This window comes from Chaetodon trifascialis, chromosome 17 (assembly GCF_039877785.1).
Source record: "Chaetodon trifascialis isolate fChaTrf1 chromosome 17, fChaTrf1.hap1, whole genome shotgun sequence".
In the NCBI taxonomy this organism is placed as follows: domain Eukaryota; kingdom Metazoa; phylum Chordata; class Actinopteri; order Chaetodontiformes; family Chaetodontidae; genus Chaetodon; species Chaetodon trifascialis.
The window spans coordinates 4,390,558-4,406,597 of NC_092072.1; the positions used below are offsets into that span (position 1 = coordinate 4,390,558).

Sequence of the window (16,040 nt, forward strand, 5' to 3'; positions counted from 1 at the left end):
GTTACGGGCCGATCGGCAGCGTCTGCCGCCTATCGCTGATTGTAACGTCACTAGCCGATTCTACAAGCAGCGAATCAACAGTCGTGAATTTCTCGACCACAGGGAGCAGTGGCGGACAGTCACACACACGAAATGACTGGTGTGTGCGGTTTATAAGGACACAGTTTTCACCACTGTCCCCATATTCAGTCCAACGCACGTACAGCAAATATTCAGAAAACACTGATACATTCAATAATTAAACCCTGTAACTATTGGGTCTCACTGGACAACAAGGTTTTGAAATATTTTTATTCAAAAAGAACATACAATAGAAAATACCTTGGCAGCCATACTCTACGAACTGGGAGTTAATATAACCAAGATATATATGGACAGTATTTCTTTACTTTCCTTTACTGTAATACCAGGGTCGAGGTTATGCAAAAAGTCAATGTCTCAGGATCCTTTGGATGAAATAACTTGTCCAAAAACGTTACTCAATGCTCAAACTCTGCTGTTCATTTCAGTGTGTTGAGTAATAGTGTTGTCAGCCTTTTTAAACAGGGATATCATTTGGTATAAATGTGTGATTTCTAATGGTTTCTGGTACTCTATGTGAAGTGCATTTCCGCCCAACAGGACGGTTCACATATACATCACAGAAAGACATTCGCTTTCTGGGGTGGACGCTTACTGACACCAAGTGATATCAAAATAGTTTTCCGATGAAGCTCTTTCAAACAAAGACGACCTCCTAATTTCCCCAGGAATTTAAGGAATCAACATGTGGAAGGAAAAAAAGCATTATCCATGAGAAATAACCATTCAGCAGACAAAACACGAAAGGACAGTGGCGTGTTCTGCTGAGCCGTAGTAAACAGACTTCCATCGAAAATCTTCTTTAAATCCTGATCAACATGTGGTTTAGGAAGTCTGCCTTTCTTTGAAGTTCAGCACATTGTTGGTATGTATGTGAGAGATTTATTCTGTCCCTTTCTGGTTACTGGGCCGTGTTTAAATGAACATTTCAGTTAATGTACAAACATTTACATCACAAGCTGCTGCACCAATAAAAGGTCACTTCTGTTGTCATTGCTCTGAATCACTCTGAATCTCCATTTCCCTTTTCTGGTATAAACGCTGGGTCATCAGGTGTCCGCTGCTTCGTTCCTCCCTCTTTCCTGAGTTGCAGCTCTCTGACGGCGAGGATGCGGATGAGCATGGCCTCCATGGTGCTGTCATCCAGAGGCGTGGAGGAGAACCACAGTGGGCTGTTGGGAACGCAGCAGCGCTCGGGGTGAAGGTAGAACAGGTTGGTGCGCTGCTTGACTGACTCCGAGCTGGATGGAAGACAGCTGTTAACGTTGACACGGTGACCAGGTGAAGAGACGACTTGAGCTCAGTTCATACTCACCACTTCGAGAGGTAGAACTCGTACAGTCGGACTGGACAGCGGAGAGGGTTCTTTGTGTTCTCCATCATCTCCAGGATATCCTCTTTATTCTCCTCCTCCTTACGCCTCTTCGCCGGAACATCTGGTTCTGCGGTGGACACAGTTCACATTCAGTCAATAAATGTAACTGTTGTGTACTCTGCTGCCTGGTGGAGCGCTTCACTGTTTAATAAACTGTTAACACCAAAGAACAGACACAGATAAAGTGATGAAATAATGATCCCTGGTACGAACAAATGGGTTCTGCATTTAGACCCTCAGCTTTACTGGTACCTGACTCTGCTTCGTTTATGGATATTGGGGGGTAAAAGCGCAGGAAGGTGGTCTTGGTGTTGTTAGGGTTGGTTTTAGTGCAGCGCATGACGTGGGCAAAAGACAGCTGGCGGTGCTGCTCCACCGTGGTGAAGCCAAAGTACTTGCAGCAGAAGAAGAGCAGAGTATTGAGGAGGACGATGGGGGAGTACGCCCCCAACTGTTTACAGTCCCACAGAAACTCCTCCTCCACACGGGAATGGACATAACCTGCAGAGCAGAGGAGGGAGCCCGTTAGAGATGTGGTCAAATGTGGGTTTGTTTGTGTGCCACAGGAAGACAAACTGAAATACTGACAGAAGAAAACTGCAGAAACATGTACAAACAACTCACCACTTGCTGTGATTGAGGGTTTGAAGCCTTTAAGCATATTAGTGAATTCAGTGGAGAACTTGTTGTAGAACCGATCCATGAATATGTTCTCCACACGACCGTTTTCAAACAGGTACTACAGAGAAGCAAACGGTTAAAGGTCACAATGAGGACAGCAGCCAATATATCTGCTGATGCACAACATTTTAGCAGAACTTGTTTAAAGCACAAGGCCATCCAGCCAAAGGTGTGGCGAGCACTGCAGGTACGTTTGATTTTGATATGAGGAGGATTGCTCAGAGATGAATGTCTGTCTCTAGTCTTCAGTTTCACTCGTGTCCCTGTTTGCACCTTCAGATATTAGCCTTTTATTAATATGAAATGGTAAATGGACTGTATACAGACACTCGACATTCGACACCATGACAGAAGTCATTTTGTTGCGTGCTGAAGTGCTCACATGTCTACGCAGCGCTGTAGGCCCTACCTGTTACAGGTTACTTTAGGTGCATGTAAATGTCTTGCCTGTTGAATGCCGAGGCAGAGGTAGAACAGGCTGTCGGGGAAGTAGGGCTCTCCGTTGGGTCGTTTCACCTCAGTGATGAAACAGCAGAGTCCATAACTCAGCTCAGCAGTGGTGCACTGAAGAACATCCTCCTTCAACTCCATGGGACGTGCTGAAATCAAGATATTTGTTTTTTAAGCAGAACGTCAATCTTTATACAAACGGTCTGTGCAAAGATATGGAACATACAACCTGATGAGAACGTCACAGTGAAAACATCAAACGACTTTAAATCAATAACTTGCCACATGCCATCAGAGACAGATGGATGGGATTTCTCACAGACTTTCAGGGTTTGTGTTTTCATTCCCTTTGTGGCTCAAAGGATGTCATTTTCCATGCAGTCATTTATTAAAAAAATGCATAAAAAATCCTTTACTGTTGGGTGCTTTGGAGTTATGGAGAACCTAATCTTGAGCTCAGCTTTAGCGGTTGTGTTTACTTAAGTCCACACTTACACCCGAAACGCGGCTTCTCCAGGTTGGGCTGAGTTTGCCTCCACTGGATCCATCGCTTCCAGGCGTCAACTCCATACTGACTCTTCAGTTTTGGGACGTCTACAGATACGAGCTTGTTGGAAGAGCCTCTCTGAGATGACGCTTCAGCTGCTTTGGATGACCGCTGTGACTTACGACCCTGGGACAAAGGGAAGAGAGAGGAGGGTGGCGTCATGGATGACATCCAGGCAAAGCCAAGGCGTCCTTTCTCCAGCACATGGTCAGCATTCCCAGTCTGCTAACAATCAGATCTTGATTAAAATGCTACAGCAGTATCTCTTCTCTTTTCCCTGGAGACTTACCTTCTTTTCTCTGGCTTTCCTGTGAGCTTGTCGACGTCGTGGAGCTGCAGGCGGGGGGCTCGGGGACCGCTGGGACTGCTCTCTAAGCCGGGCCATCCTCTCCAGAGTTTCTGCCAAAGACACCACACGAAACATTAGGCCGAGAGCGCTAAAGCCAAATGAGTGTTTGACATGAGACACAGTCGGTTGATAAGCGTTTAGTTTCATGTGCTTCACAAATTTGCTCGTCTCCTCACCAACAGTGAAGTCAGCTTCAATGTCCATGGCAGGCTGTGCGGGAGGCGGGGGCTCAGAGTACTGCTCACTGGACATGGCCTCAGGAATGTCAAGAATCGGGTTGAGCCTCTCGTGGGAGTACGGTCGACTGGGAGACCTGCGACCAGCGTCGTCGGAGGTGTCCTCCCAGTTGTTGAGGAAACTGGCCAAGTCGTCCGTGTCCAGGTCGTCACTGTAGTTACTGGCGTGGTCTGTAAAATAAGCAAAGCTATATTTACCCTCGTCTTTACTCTGTAATATCTCTATTCTTTTCACTTTTTCCTCAAAAACACTTCTTTAAAAAAAAACATGAAAAGTGCTCCTCTTACCATCTGGAGCAGCTGCTTCTTGCCTCTCTCTCATATTCTCCTCCATTTTCTCCTTTGGTTGCTCCTCTTTGTCATTCTTCTCAACTTGTTCCGCCACCATCTCGGCCATGAGGATGAGCTCGGCCTCGAAAGGGTCAGACGGGATCTTTTCCTTGATCTCCTGGATGGTGTCCACGATGCGTTCAGCGCTGTCCATTGTCACAGGAAGGAACATGGGCACAGGCAGCTGTGGTGGACAGAGGGGGAGTGTAAACGCCTATGAGGGTCTGGAACCAGGACGAAGATGCTCAATATTAACTGGTGGAGGGTTTTGTCTACATACTGGTAGCGGCAGGCCAACAGGTTTGGGGGTGCACTGGCTGTACATGTTCATGGGTACAGGAACGTACACCGGCACTGGGACAGGCACAACCATGATTTTAGGGATGGCTTCATCTACAGAGAGGAAATAAAAAGAAAACAATGTCAGAGTTGGAATAAAAGTCAAGATTTGCAACTGAGTAAATGATTCAATATGAGCAATGATCAACACAAACTTTAAGAGTCAGCACATTTAAAAGATGGGTTCAAGGATATGGTTATATGGTTGGTATGGTATGGAGATATAAATGACTTTTTGCTCTTTATTCTCAGAAAAGCCTCCAGGTCTGAAAAGTGAAGCCAATGCAGAAGTGCCTTAATGACGTCACAGTGGCGACGTTCACTTCTTCAGTTTGTGTTTGTACCAAAACACATTAAAAACCCACACAAACTCTTACTGGATCATTTTTTAAATCAATTAAAATTACATTTAAAGCTATGCCAAATGTGTGATTAGTGTTTATTAGTCTTGTCCCTGCAGGTTAACAGACAGCCGTAGGGCAGGGACGTTTGTGACACTGTGTGTCTTAGTGTTGCTTTTACCCGTCTGTGCCTCGACGTCCACCGTCTGTGTCTTACAGGACACCCCTTTGTTCTGCACCAGCGGTCTGCAGAGCAGAGCCTTGTTCTTCAGGATTTTGGGGGCAGGAGGAGGAGGATGAGCTTTCACTGTATCTGTTTGAATACTGATCTGAAGGAAAGGCAACAGCAACAACTCCAGGATTATTACATATATTGAGCTCGTGTCAGACATCACAGAGACCCCCTCAAACGTCTGTCTCTGAAGGGACGACCTGACTGTACCAACTGCACCAAAGACTCAGTTCTTCAGAATCCACAGACTGACAGTGAACCAGAGTTTCAGTTGTACTGATGCAAAGTACATCATGCTGCTTTTTTGTGTTACGTAAAGCAGTTTGAATTGCCTTGTTAAGTGGTGTAATTCAAATAAACTTGCATTGCCTTTACTGCCTAACTGCATAATGGAGTGCACGTGTATGGAAACATCTACATTTCACATCACATCACCTGTCTCTACTGTGTATTTATCATTACACTTTATTGTATATGAAACACATGTAACACACAACAACTTACATTTCCAGAGGTCTTTGTTTGAACGTTGGAGACTGTGCCTGTGAAGACAACGATGAAGCATGAAACCTTCACTATGAACAGTGGCAACTGGTTGAATGAGCATACAGCGCGTCACAGAGTGTGTGTGTGTGTGTGTGTGTGTGTGTGTGTGTGTGTGTGTGTGTGTGTGTGTGTGTGTGTGTGTGTGCGCGCGTTGTGTACTTGGTTGAGCAGTTCTGTCAGAAGCATTGGATTTCCCCGTTGGAGGGCCTGCGAGCGAGATAACGTTGGCGATGACGGGCGTCGCCTCTTCTGTACCTGCAGGTGTAAGACAACAAAACATGAGGTAACATGGAGGAATCAGTGCTGCATGTCGTAATAACAAGTTACTGGAACTTCTAATGGCAACAATCACACACACCTTTGAAGACCTCACCCTGCGTCGCCACTTTATTACAGCAAAACTGCAGCAGACAAGTGAGGTCACAGAAGTGTTTGACCTCTCCCAGCATGGGAAGGCTCTGCTTCAGCTTCCCTTTGCGGCCGCAGGTCTCGCACTTTGCAACCTGAGAGAAAGCAGTGACTGAGCGTTGAGTTGGGGCAGAGCTAGACCATCATCACCATGGTTTTAAAAGCTAGGATTTTAATGAGCACAGTGAGGTTTGCTTACATGGCAGAAGAGCATGGTGTATTTGGACCTGCACTCCTCAGAGCAGAACTCCTCAGTCGAGCCTCCATACTGTGCTGTCACCAGCTTCTTGGACACAGAGTGGCAGTAGACGCAGGAGTGACAGTGTTTCCCCCAGTTTTTAGTCAGCTCATGTCGAAAGAGGAGCTTACAGCCTGGGTGGAGGGAGAGGAGAGGCGCTGCGTCACTGTGCACGATTCACTCAAACCTCTGGTCTGAACATGGTCAGTGTTCGGACCTCGTAGATAATCAGATAATTTTATGGCATTGACAAACCCTGAATTTGTCCTGACAGGCAGAGCAAACGTCTCCTTACCGTCGCTGCAGAAGAAGCAGTCTTTGTTGTCAATCCTCTTGGCTTCTCTGGTGATCTTTTCAATCTTACAGTATTCACACAGGCTCGTCACGTAGTTGGCCTTCTTGAACTCGTGAGAACAGTCGGCGCTGCACACGAAAACCATCCTGTCCTGCACACACAGAGTTGGTACAAACCATAAATCACCTGCACACAGAAAAGTCAGTGAACATCACATATGATCGACTCTTCAGGCAACGACGGCCATGATTTAAGGTCAAACAATGGCTCCAAGCAGGGGTGGACGAAGTATACAGATCCTTCACTTCATTAAAAGTACGAACACCACACTGTGGAGATCCCTCACTGCAAGTTACATTCAAAACTTTGCTATCTAAGTATTATCAGCAGAATGTACTTTAGGTATGAAAAGTAAAAGTCCTCATGTCGCAGTAAAACATTACCTGTCAGTGTTTTATTATATTTATTCATTTTTCATGAGCTCAGAAAAACAGCCTGTTTTCAGCTTTGCAACGATGCATTTCAGCTAATCCAAGAGGCTTTTTAGAGACTGTATTTATACTACCCAACCCATATAGGACTAACTTCATGCCTCCTCCTTGGAGTTACATGGTTTTCACCGGACAGGAAGGGAACGAACATTTGTAACCTGAGAAGTAACAAGTAACTAAGCTGTCAGATGAATGCAGTCGAGTAAAAAGTACAATATTTGCCTCCAAGCTGGAGCAGAAGAATTAAGTTGTAGACAACAGAAACACTCAAGTAAAGTACAAGTACCTCAAATGTGTGCTTATGTATAGTACTTGAGTAAATGTACTCATTTACACTCCACCACTGGCTACAAGATAGTACAGATCCCCAAAGACATTTTTACTGTTAAGGTTTCGCTCTGTGTTGAATGTGAAAAAGACAAAGAAAAAAAAAACAGAAAGCGGCTGCTCGCTTTTTTTCAACTGGTTTTATTCAAGATTATTACTGTTAAAATCTCTTTAATAAATTAAGATTCACACCATAAACCAGGTCACTCCTTGTGAGTCACGGTTCTATCGCTGCTGTTCTGACCTGTTAAAACAGCTTCGGACATAAACTACAAAGGAAACATGCAGGAATAGTTAGTAAATTATATTTCAACCTCAGAGTTTAAAGTAAATTCTGTAACACAGAGTTTTCTCACTGGTGGCGACACAGAATTTGTTTTTGGATCTGGAAACACTGGAATTCTTCCTAGAAACTGACGGTAAATCTCCTCTGTTATGAACATCCATGAAGTCACAAACCAGAAGTTTCTGTGCTGATAAAACACATTTTTTTCCTTCAGAATCCTTCAGAATTGAATCCTTCAAAGCCCAAATCGACCTGAAAGAGAGGAAAATTTCATTTTGTCATTTTCTTTCTATCGTTTATCGGAGTCTGCATTTGATTTGTACAGAGAGCCGCTATAAAAAACAACACTACAGAAGTTATGAAACCTCTTACATTTTCAGATGCGATGCGTCAGAGAGAAAGATTATCAGAAAAATAAAGAACATACATTAAAACTCTGGTAAATACTACTGGTAAATTATTTTAACAAGTTTAAAACACATGATAAAAATGCTGCTTATCAAATACAACGTTACAGGCATCCAGTTAAATAATGACAAAAACTCCTGTCAGATGTTTCCGGCTAATATTGAGGAGAGCAGACTGGACATGTAAGGAGAAACAACCTCGAAGCTTTACTGCTTACTGGTTTGGTTACTGGTTTACTGAGATGGTCAACATGACAGGGGTTAGAAATCACTTCTGCTCTGAATGACTGTTACATGTTGCAGTTTCACCTTGTTCTCGGTGGCACAGACGCCTCCACGTTCGAAGCAGAGGCCTCCGGATGCTTCCTCTCACTCCGCTCGGTATCTTTGGGAATCTCGTCCGAGTTCCAGGCACAGTGAAATAAGACGAGAGCGGCTGAAGAGGATGGTGAGATGCAGCTGAAAGCTCCAAAAACCAGCAAGAGGACTTTGAGCTTTGGTATTTTTTCCGTTGTACAAATGGATGTAGATTACATGCAGTAATCCAGACAGTGCACGCAGGTTATTATGTCACCAACCTGATGTGTGTTTCCAATCAAGACTTTCTGCGCTTTAAATCATCTACTCTTAAAGGAACACCCTCATATTTTGGGAAACACGGTTCTTTGCTTTCATCCCGAGAGTAAAAGGAGAAGATGGATATCACTCTTGTCTGTCTGTTAAATATAAAGCCAACATCTGGTTAGCTTAGCTTAGCACAAAGACTGGAAACAGGGGGAAACAGCTAGCCTGCCTCTGCTACCCCTCTACCTACCAGCACCTCTGAAGCACCTCACGATTAACAAGTGATATTTCATTTAATTCACATGAGAATTTAGCTGTAAAAACAAAGATTTACCATTTAAAAATGGTCAGGTGCTGAATTGAGAGTGAATAAGACTATTTCCTCAAATGTCAAAGCCAATTCTTTAACCACATATTCAGGATCACATCAGCAATCTATTTCTTTGTCCTCATATTACAATTTTAACAGAAGTAACAAAACAACCACTTACTTTGGCATTCCCCTCCATTGTTGTGGGTTTGGTGGCAGATATTTTGTGCTTGATGTACAAATTTACATTTTTAATGTTTAATGTTTAATTGTGATTCATTTACACATTTTTTGTTTTGTGTCTTTTAAATGACTTCATGTGTCATTTTAAGCACATGTTTGTGTGTGTTTTACGTTTCAGAGACAGATTTGAGATGAAGAACCATAAACCTGGAGGATCACACAGCAGGTGAGTCCCACAGAACTTTTTCTTCCGACATTATTGCATCTTTCTCTCCTGCGTCTCTTCATGTTGCTGTTGTATTAACAGAAATACTGCCCATTAAAATAAAGACTTAAATCTGTACTCATCACCCTCAAAGTGTGATCAGTTCCTCTGATCCTGTGCAAAAATAAACAGATAAATAAATAAATAAATCTGGCTGCCCGTGACCCCACACTACAAGTCGAGCAGACGACCTCTCATTTACCTTGATCTGGACGACTTCAGGTTTAAAAGTGATGCTGTGGGAACACTGAGAGCAGCTCAGCTTCTGCGATCCTTTGGAGACGTCGCGCTGAGGCTCTATGGGAGTGATGGTCTGGATCTGGGTGGATCCGATGGGCAACTTGGTGAAAACGTTCACCTGCTTCTGGGACTTCCTAAACTTTTCCTGCAGCAACAAAAAACACAACACAGGGGTCTTGAGTGGAAAGCTCTGCGAGAAGGGTCCAGTGTCTAGTAGAGAGTAAACAATTAGTGTGAAATCAAACACAGCACAACTGGAACCCTGCAGCCTGCGAACCTCATTACCTGAAAAGCCATGACACAAGGTAGAGTGCAGAAGTTCCTGATGGAGGTGTCCGACATGGCTAGGTGGTAGGCCGGGACTGTGTTTTTCCCACAGCTGTCACAATTCAATCGAGCACCTATGAAAAAAAAAAGTTTTATGAAAGAAGAAAAAAACAAAGACATCCAAAAGTGTTAATTTATTTAACGCCAACATCAATGATGACTTGTCGTCCTGTACCTGATGCACTGACAGTCTGGACCTTGAATGCCATCACACAACTGCTGCTACAGAAGAGGTTCACCGATTCATCGCTGTTTTTGTTGTGAACCATGTCTGCCAGCCGCCGGGCGGTGCGACACATCATACAAGCCTGGGTTATCTTGGTTGTCTGTGATGAGATTTAGAAAAAGGGGAAGCATGTTAAGCTGGGGTGGAAGACACTGTGACATGTCACACGTGAGAACAGAACACCAGACCGCAAAGTGAGAAGCAAGAAAGAAAAACATGGAGCAGCAAAACATGGAGTCGAGAAGATGCAGGTCTGTCTGTTCTGAGTTCAGTTTTGAATTTTCAGTCAAGACTAGTTTCAGCCACAAAAATATTACAACAGGCCCACTGCAGGCCTGCAGAACTGCTCACACTGCAGACAGCTGAGTGAAACACAGCAAAGATCCCACTGATCGTCCAGGAGTCAGATCATTGATCATTTGGGCAATTCATCAGGCGTCATGACCCGCCTCAGACTGCAGAAATTCAGCTGTATGGTGTCTGCCCGGCATGAAGTACAGTTTTAGCTGACAATCTTTGTATGAACATTGAGGAATTTCCACTATTGTTTTGCACAGACAGCCTTGTCATGCACTCAGAGTCACCTGCTCCACTGCAACCCACACAAACTCCTGTCTCTTCTTCCTTTGAATGTTCATACCTCTTTGTATTTGGCCAGACACTCTGCATTGCACAAAGTTTTGCTGCAGCCTTCCATCTTCAGCATGAGTGGTTTGTTGTGGCAGTACGAGCCGCAGTTGGCGCAGCCGGCCATGGCCAGGTTGTTTACCGTACGGAAACGGTGAAAACAGGCGTCGCTGCAGATCTTATGGACAGCACCGCTCAGGACCACCTCGTGTTTGCTCTGCAGGGGGGATAACAAAAAAAAGGGCTCGTTATTTCAGAGATGAAGCCTTTGACTTACAAAAGTGCAGGCGCACTAAGTCTTCAGTCCAAACTGCTCCACATTCCCTGGTCCAGCTTCTCTAACTTCTCTGTTTTATATGATTGTAAACTGAATATCTTCAGGGTTTGGACTTCTGCTCAGACAAACATTTTATAGACATTAATCAATGAAAATGATGGGGCGCCCCTATAGCTCAGCTGGTAGGCTGTTGGCCCTCTGCAGCGGCCGTAGGCTCGACTCCCGTCTACGGCCCCATTTCCTGTCATCCCTTCAGCTGTCACTGTCATAAAGGCTAAAAAGCCCCAAAAAATAATTAAAAAAAAAAAATAATAATAATGCAAATGATGGTCAGGTCAGGTGAAGCCCTCTTCCATTCAACTCACAACGCAGTATCTGGTGCACATGCTGCAGAGTGACTGTGGTGCTATCTGTTGTGCTGGTTTTTTGCTGGGGGCGGGTTTGCTGTAGTTGGCGGCATTTTTCTTGTAGTTGAAGGAGGTCAGGCAGTTCTGGCTGCAGAATTCCTTCATGGCTCCTTTAGTATCTGGAGCCAGAATGACGTCTTGAGGGCGAAATATCAACCTGAGGGAACGAGAGGGGGAAATTCGGAAAGAGTTCATTTATTCAGTTTATATATGGGCAGTTTCTCACACAGAAAGTGTCTGAAAAGTCAAAGCACGGACTGATGACACTGTTCCATGTTGAACTCACTTTTGGCAGCTGTGGCAGATCTTAGTGACTCCTTTGACTGCAGGGAGCGATGTGGTGAGGCAGGTGGTGGAGCAGAAGAGTGCGGGGGAGCCTTTCCTCTGGAAAGCCGTCTGCCCTTTCATCAGACTCTTCTTACAGTGGGAACAAAACATGTGCACTGACGAGGGGTTGACGACAGGCAGCGTCTGCGTTTCAGAGGTGGGGGTCACAGAGAAGACCGATCCGATCCTCAAGTCCTCCTGTCAACGACAGAACGGGGAGGCAGAGGTCAGTGGCGGTCCTGCCTGAACTCTGAGTCTAGAAAGCAGCTTTCCCCGTAGGTTGTCCTGCACGCTTGGAAAGGGAAGGTGAGGCGAGGGGTATTCAGTAGTTGAAACCTGCAACCTCACCACTAGAAGCCACTAAATGCATCACACTGGTCCTTTGAGGGGTGAGAGCCCAAAAGCAGCTTAACTTTCGAAATCCTTATGAAGAGATGTGTCCCACCTTTGTAGTATTGGGCTCATCTTTCACGCTTGCTGTAGACGTAGAGGATATTAGAGCTTGCTCATACTCTTCGTCCACAGGCTCATCCTTCACCTGGACCAAAGGTGGTGAAGGAGACGACTTGATTGGCCGAGAGGCAGCACGCAACCTTTCCTACAACAGGAAAATGACGATTAAAAATCAATAAATTGTTAACTGATGTCGATTTTGATGCAGATTTTGACTTCATGGCAACATCACAACCAACAGTTCTATGTACTAACAGGCTGAGGTGAAATCCGAAACGTGACAACCTGAAGACATTAAAGGCAGAACTGTTCAGATGAAATCAGAGAATTTGAATGAAGCAGCGCAGGTACAAAAAGCCGGAGCCTGTTTTAATTTACACACTGTCTCACGCATACTTACAGTGTCTAATCTCGGTGTTGACAGCTTAACTACTTTCATCCCGTTGACGATGGTCGCTGGAGATGAGCTGTCGCGTCCTACAGGAACGTGAGCAACATGTGAATTGACTGTGACTGTAACTGTGAATAAGGGTGCAAGGTAAGAAATAAAGACAATAACCAACCAACAAACAAACAAACAAACAAACAACCAACCAGGCGGCTGAAAATATTTACATTAATTGTAGAATAAGATACTTCAGAACTGCCAGTTGTTTTCTACTATCCTGGATTAGATAATAACCACACATATCTTAATCACATGCTTGCATTGACTGTAAAACCATCATTTAGGAACACACCCCAAGCACCACCGCTCTGGGGTCACTCACCTGTGCTCGCTGTGGCTTCAGATGATGGAGACCAGCTGGACTGCAACGAGTCTGAAGCCGCTTTCATGTCCTCCTCTGCTGGTGGTGGTGGTGGTAAAACAGTCGGTTTGACGTCAGTTTCTTCTGCTGCTGATGCTGTGAGGGAAAATTTTTATGTATACATTAGTGGCATATTATAGACAAGAAGCAGAACAGCTTTGAGGTGCAGCTCTGTATTTTTGAGTTATGGTGTTGAATAGCCAGGAAAGTGTTTTTACAGAACATTATGATGTCGCAGTGAAGCTGACCTTTGTAGGAATTCTCTCAAGGTGTTCCTGAGATATTGCGTTCACCTGAAGGGGACAGGCGGACCTAATGTCTCTGTCCACGGCTGTCAGAGGCATGAAATGTGTGCTTATACTGCACTGCACATAAGCATGAATCAATTCCATATTAATTACTGTGAACTCCAACAAGTGATGTAGCTCAAATGATAAACAGACATAAAGTGGCTGAAAGCTGAACAAAAAAGTTGAGTGAAAAAGTGGAGAAAGAACAAACACCTGACAATCCATCAAAATAAATCGTCACCTGCCATACAGCTAACTGTCGTGCACAGCTAATGAGCGAATGCTATTTCAATTTTCAAAAGTTCTGTTTAACAGCTGCATGAATGTAAGAACGTGAAACAGTAGCACATCCCAAGCCAGAAAGTCGAGGAGGACTAAATACTCTTTGTTTATTTGACTCACATCACAACAGAAAACCGTGAAAATGTTTGGGCTCAGAGCCTTCATCAGAGTGCTTACCTGTGTTTGAAATGGCAGGTGAACGGCTGCTATCCACATCCATTAAACTATTCTGTTCCTCCTCTTTCATCTGAGCCTCCTGCTCCATCTGATCCACTGTACCAATGTCCATCATCTCATCGAGGTCGTCCGCTGCAGAAACCCTCACGTTAGAGGCAGGAGGCTCTTTTTCCTTCTGTGTGTCGTTGCTTGGGTCCACACTATCGTCTGTGTCTGTTGTTTCCTTCTTGCCATCAGAGGTCTCGTCCATATTTGTGTCCTCAGTGACGTCAGGTCCTGCAGGACTTTCCTCTAAGCTGCTGTCCTTTTCGACCACATTTTCCTCATTTAACTCAAAGTCGTCCTCAGTTTTCACCTCAGTAAGCTCTTTTTCAGACTCTGATGTGCTCTCCGGCTCACCATCTTGAACCAAAACTGTGCTGACTGTCTCTTCTGGAGGGCAGCACGACCATGAAGGGGATGGATTTAGAGTAGATTCAGATACAGGACAATGTGCAACAGTGGCCTCACTTTCTTTTTGTTCAGTTTCTTTACTTTCCATTTCTTTTTCAGCAGCAGCAAAGTTATCCTCCTCTCCCTGTTCAGAGAGTCTGGGAGAGGCTCTGCAAACAAACTCTGGGTCTCCAACATCCTCTGACACTCCAGGCTCTTTAACAGCTTCCATGGACTCTCCGTCTGCCCCCTCTGCTGCCTGTGTCAGAAAATACACAACTAACATTCTGTTTGACAGAATATGAACTTTTTTTCTTGTGCTACTGAAAAAGAAGCTGTACAAAAACATAAAATCGTTATTTTGAGTTTCTCACATGCCTTGTCTAGTGTAATTTGCAAAAGAACATAGAAAAAAAGAAAACATATGAACTACACCACATTTACACTGAAGTTTCGGTGAGGTATACTGCAATACAGTCAACTGTTAAATGTCACAAAGTCCCTGACATTTTTAAAAACAGTCTGAAATAATCGACTGCTCATCATTGAGTCTGGAAACTGAAGAGAGTATAATTTGAATTAGCTGAATTTGGGGAACACCTCCCTCTTTATTAAATAAGGACAGAAGATTCATCTCATGGCTTCATGCATGAAGCCCATCTGGTGTTTTTGTGCATGTGCACAATAAATAACCGCAACTTCCGCCTCATTATTTGGCAGATGGTGAAAACCCGAGACATTTTATGCCCTTTGAAATGATCCTAAGTTACTGTCCGACAGGTATCAAACATCAATAAAAAGCCACAGCTGTCTGACAGGTAAAGCTGCCAACTTCCGCTTCATACAACAGTAATACACAGCGAATAAAAAGCTGATAAAACGTTCAGTGCAGCTGCGCACACAATCTTTGACAGTGGAAGGAAGTTACATTCAAGGCATTTTAGTTTTACTTTTCACTTTAAAGGGTCGGTTTAAGGCGCATTTTGCATTTCCACTGCAAAATCAACCCTGATAATGTGCTTAACTTTGCCACAGAGCTCATTTAAAGGTGCCCTAATCATAGCCGACATGCATGTATAACAGACACAGAGTAAAACACGGGCTGCAGAAGTACAAACTGAAATTAGCATACGTGTGCAGCCATTGTCAGTATTATTTTTCTGGCTGTTAAGCGCGCATTCTCATTAAAAACCACGCCATGAATTAGCTTGTTGCTGATGCAGCTACACTGCTCTTGCAATGTAAACACAACTCAATGAATGCGTTACTGCTGCGCAGTTATTTAGCCACCAGCTACAACCTAAGGCCGGTTTGAACATGAGGGATTTATTTACCTGCGTCCGAGTCGCGTCCTTTAATTCAGCCATGTTATGATGATATACTGATTAATTACATGACCTGTAAACAAGAGAGCTAGCTTACCAGTCGCTAAGCTAAGGCTAGCTTACTTACATATCTGCAGACCTCTCTGCCTGTCCGCTAGCTCGTTGTGGTTAGCAAACCATTATCGCGTAACATATCTGCATATCACAACAACCAACCGCTATGCAAACGAAATAAATATCCTCGATGCAGTTATGCTAAATATACATAGGTCTTCATATAACAACGCTGTAAGGAATGTATACAGCCATAGCAACGTGCAGAAATTACCGCGCCAGCGAGTTGGACAGACGGGACTTGATTGGTGGCCATACGCTGGTGTCCATCGCCAGTTTCCGTAGCCGCCATGTTTAGTCCAAAATCCTTGGCGCTGGCAAATAAAATGAGACTTTTAAAATATCCTCGACAACCGCGAAACACGTTTTAAGTGGTTTCTTACTACATTATTTGTATCCAGTGTAGCTTCTTGGAGAGCGCTGTCTTCTTCTTTTGTTTACTTATT

The 16,040-nt window shown here is 44.2% G+C and overlaps 1 protein-coding gene across 2 annotated transcripts; it reads right to left on the bottom strand.

Moving 5' to 3' along the window:
- Window positions 1-260: 260 nt before the first annotated feature.
- Window positions 261-16,040, bottom strand: LOC139345491 (zinc finger MYM-type protein 4-like). 2 transcript variants are annotated; one of them, XM_070984095.1, is made up of 27 exons: window positions 15,809-16,040; window positions 13,724-14,414; window positions 12,936-13,070; window positions 12,566-12,642; window positions 12,158-12,310; window positions 11,672-11,910; window positions 11,344-11,542; window positions 10,715-10,918; window positions 10,024-10,174; window positions 9,807-9,922; window positions 9,484-9,666; window positions 6,449-6,599; window positions 6,115-6,287; window positions 5,866-6,010; window positions 5,667-5,762; window positions 5,466-5,503; window positions 4,911-5,058; window positions 4,330-4,442; window positions 4,008-4,233; window positions 3,660-3,890; window positions 3,424-3,533; window positions 3,083-3,260; window positions 2,585-2,736; window positions 2,081-2,195; window positions 1,709-1,957; window positions 1,397-1,523; window positions 261-1,322 (listed from the first exon to the last, which is right to left on the bottom strand). In XM_070984095.1, the coding sequence occupies exons 1-27, from the start codon at window positions 15,884-15,886 to the stop codon at window positions 1,085-1,087; spliced, it is 4,716 nt and encodes a 1,571-aa protein (XP_070840196.1). In that variant the 5' UTR covers window positions 15,887-16,040; the 3' UTR covers window positions 261-1,084. The 2 variants fall into 2 exon arrangements, with proteins under 2 accessions (XP_070840196.1, XP_070840197.1); XM_070984096.1 differs by lacking the exon at window positions 15,809-16,040 and adding an exon at window positions 15,490-15,608.

Bases quoted from the DNA above. Each gene is read 5' to 3' on its own strand.
- LOC139345491 (XM_070984095.1), bottom strand. From the start codon at position 15,886: ATGGCGGCTACGGAAACTGGCGATGGACACCAGCGTATGGCCACCAAT. The intron at 5,763-5,865 runs GTGTGTGTGATT...TTACACCTGCAG, and splicing joins GCAGGGTGAGGTCTTCAAAG to GTACAGAAGAGGCGACGCCC. The intron at 5,059-5,465 runs GTAAGTTGTTGT...CCTTTCCTTCAG, and splicing joins AAACAAAGACCTCTGGAAAT to ATCAGTATTCAAACAGATAC.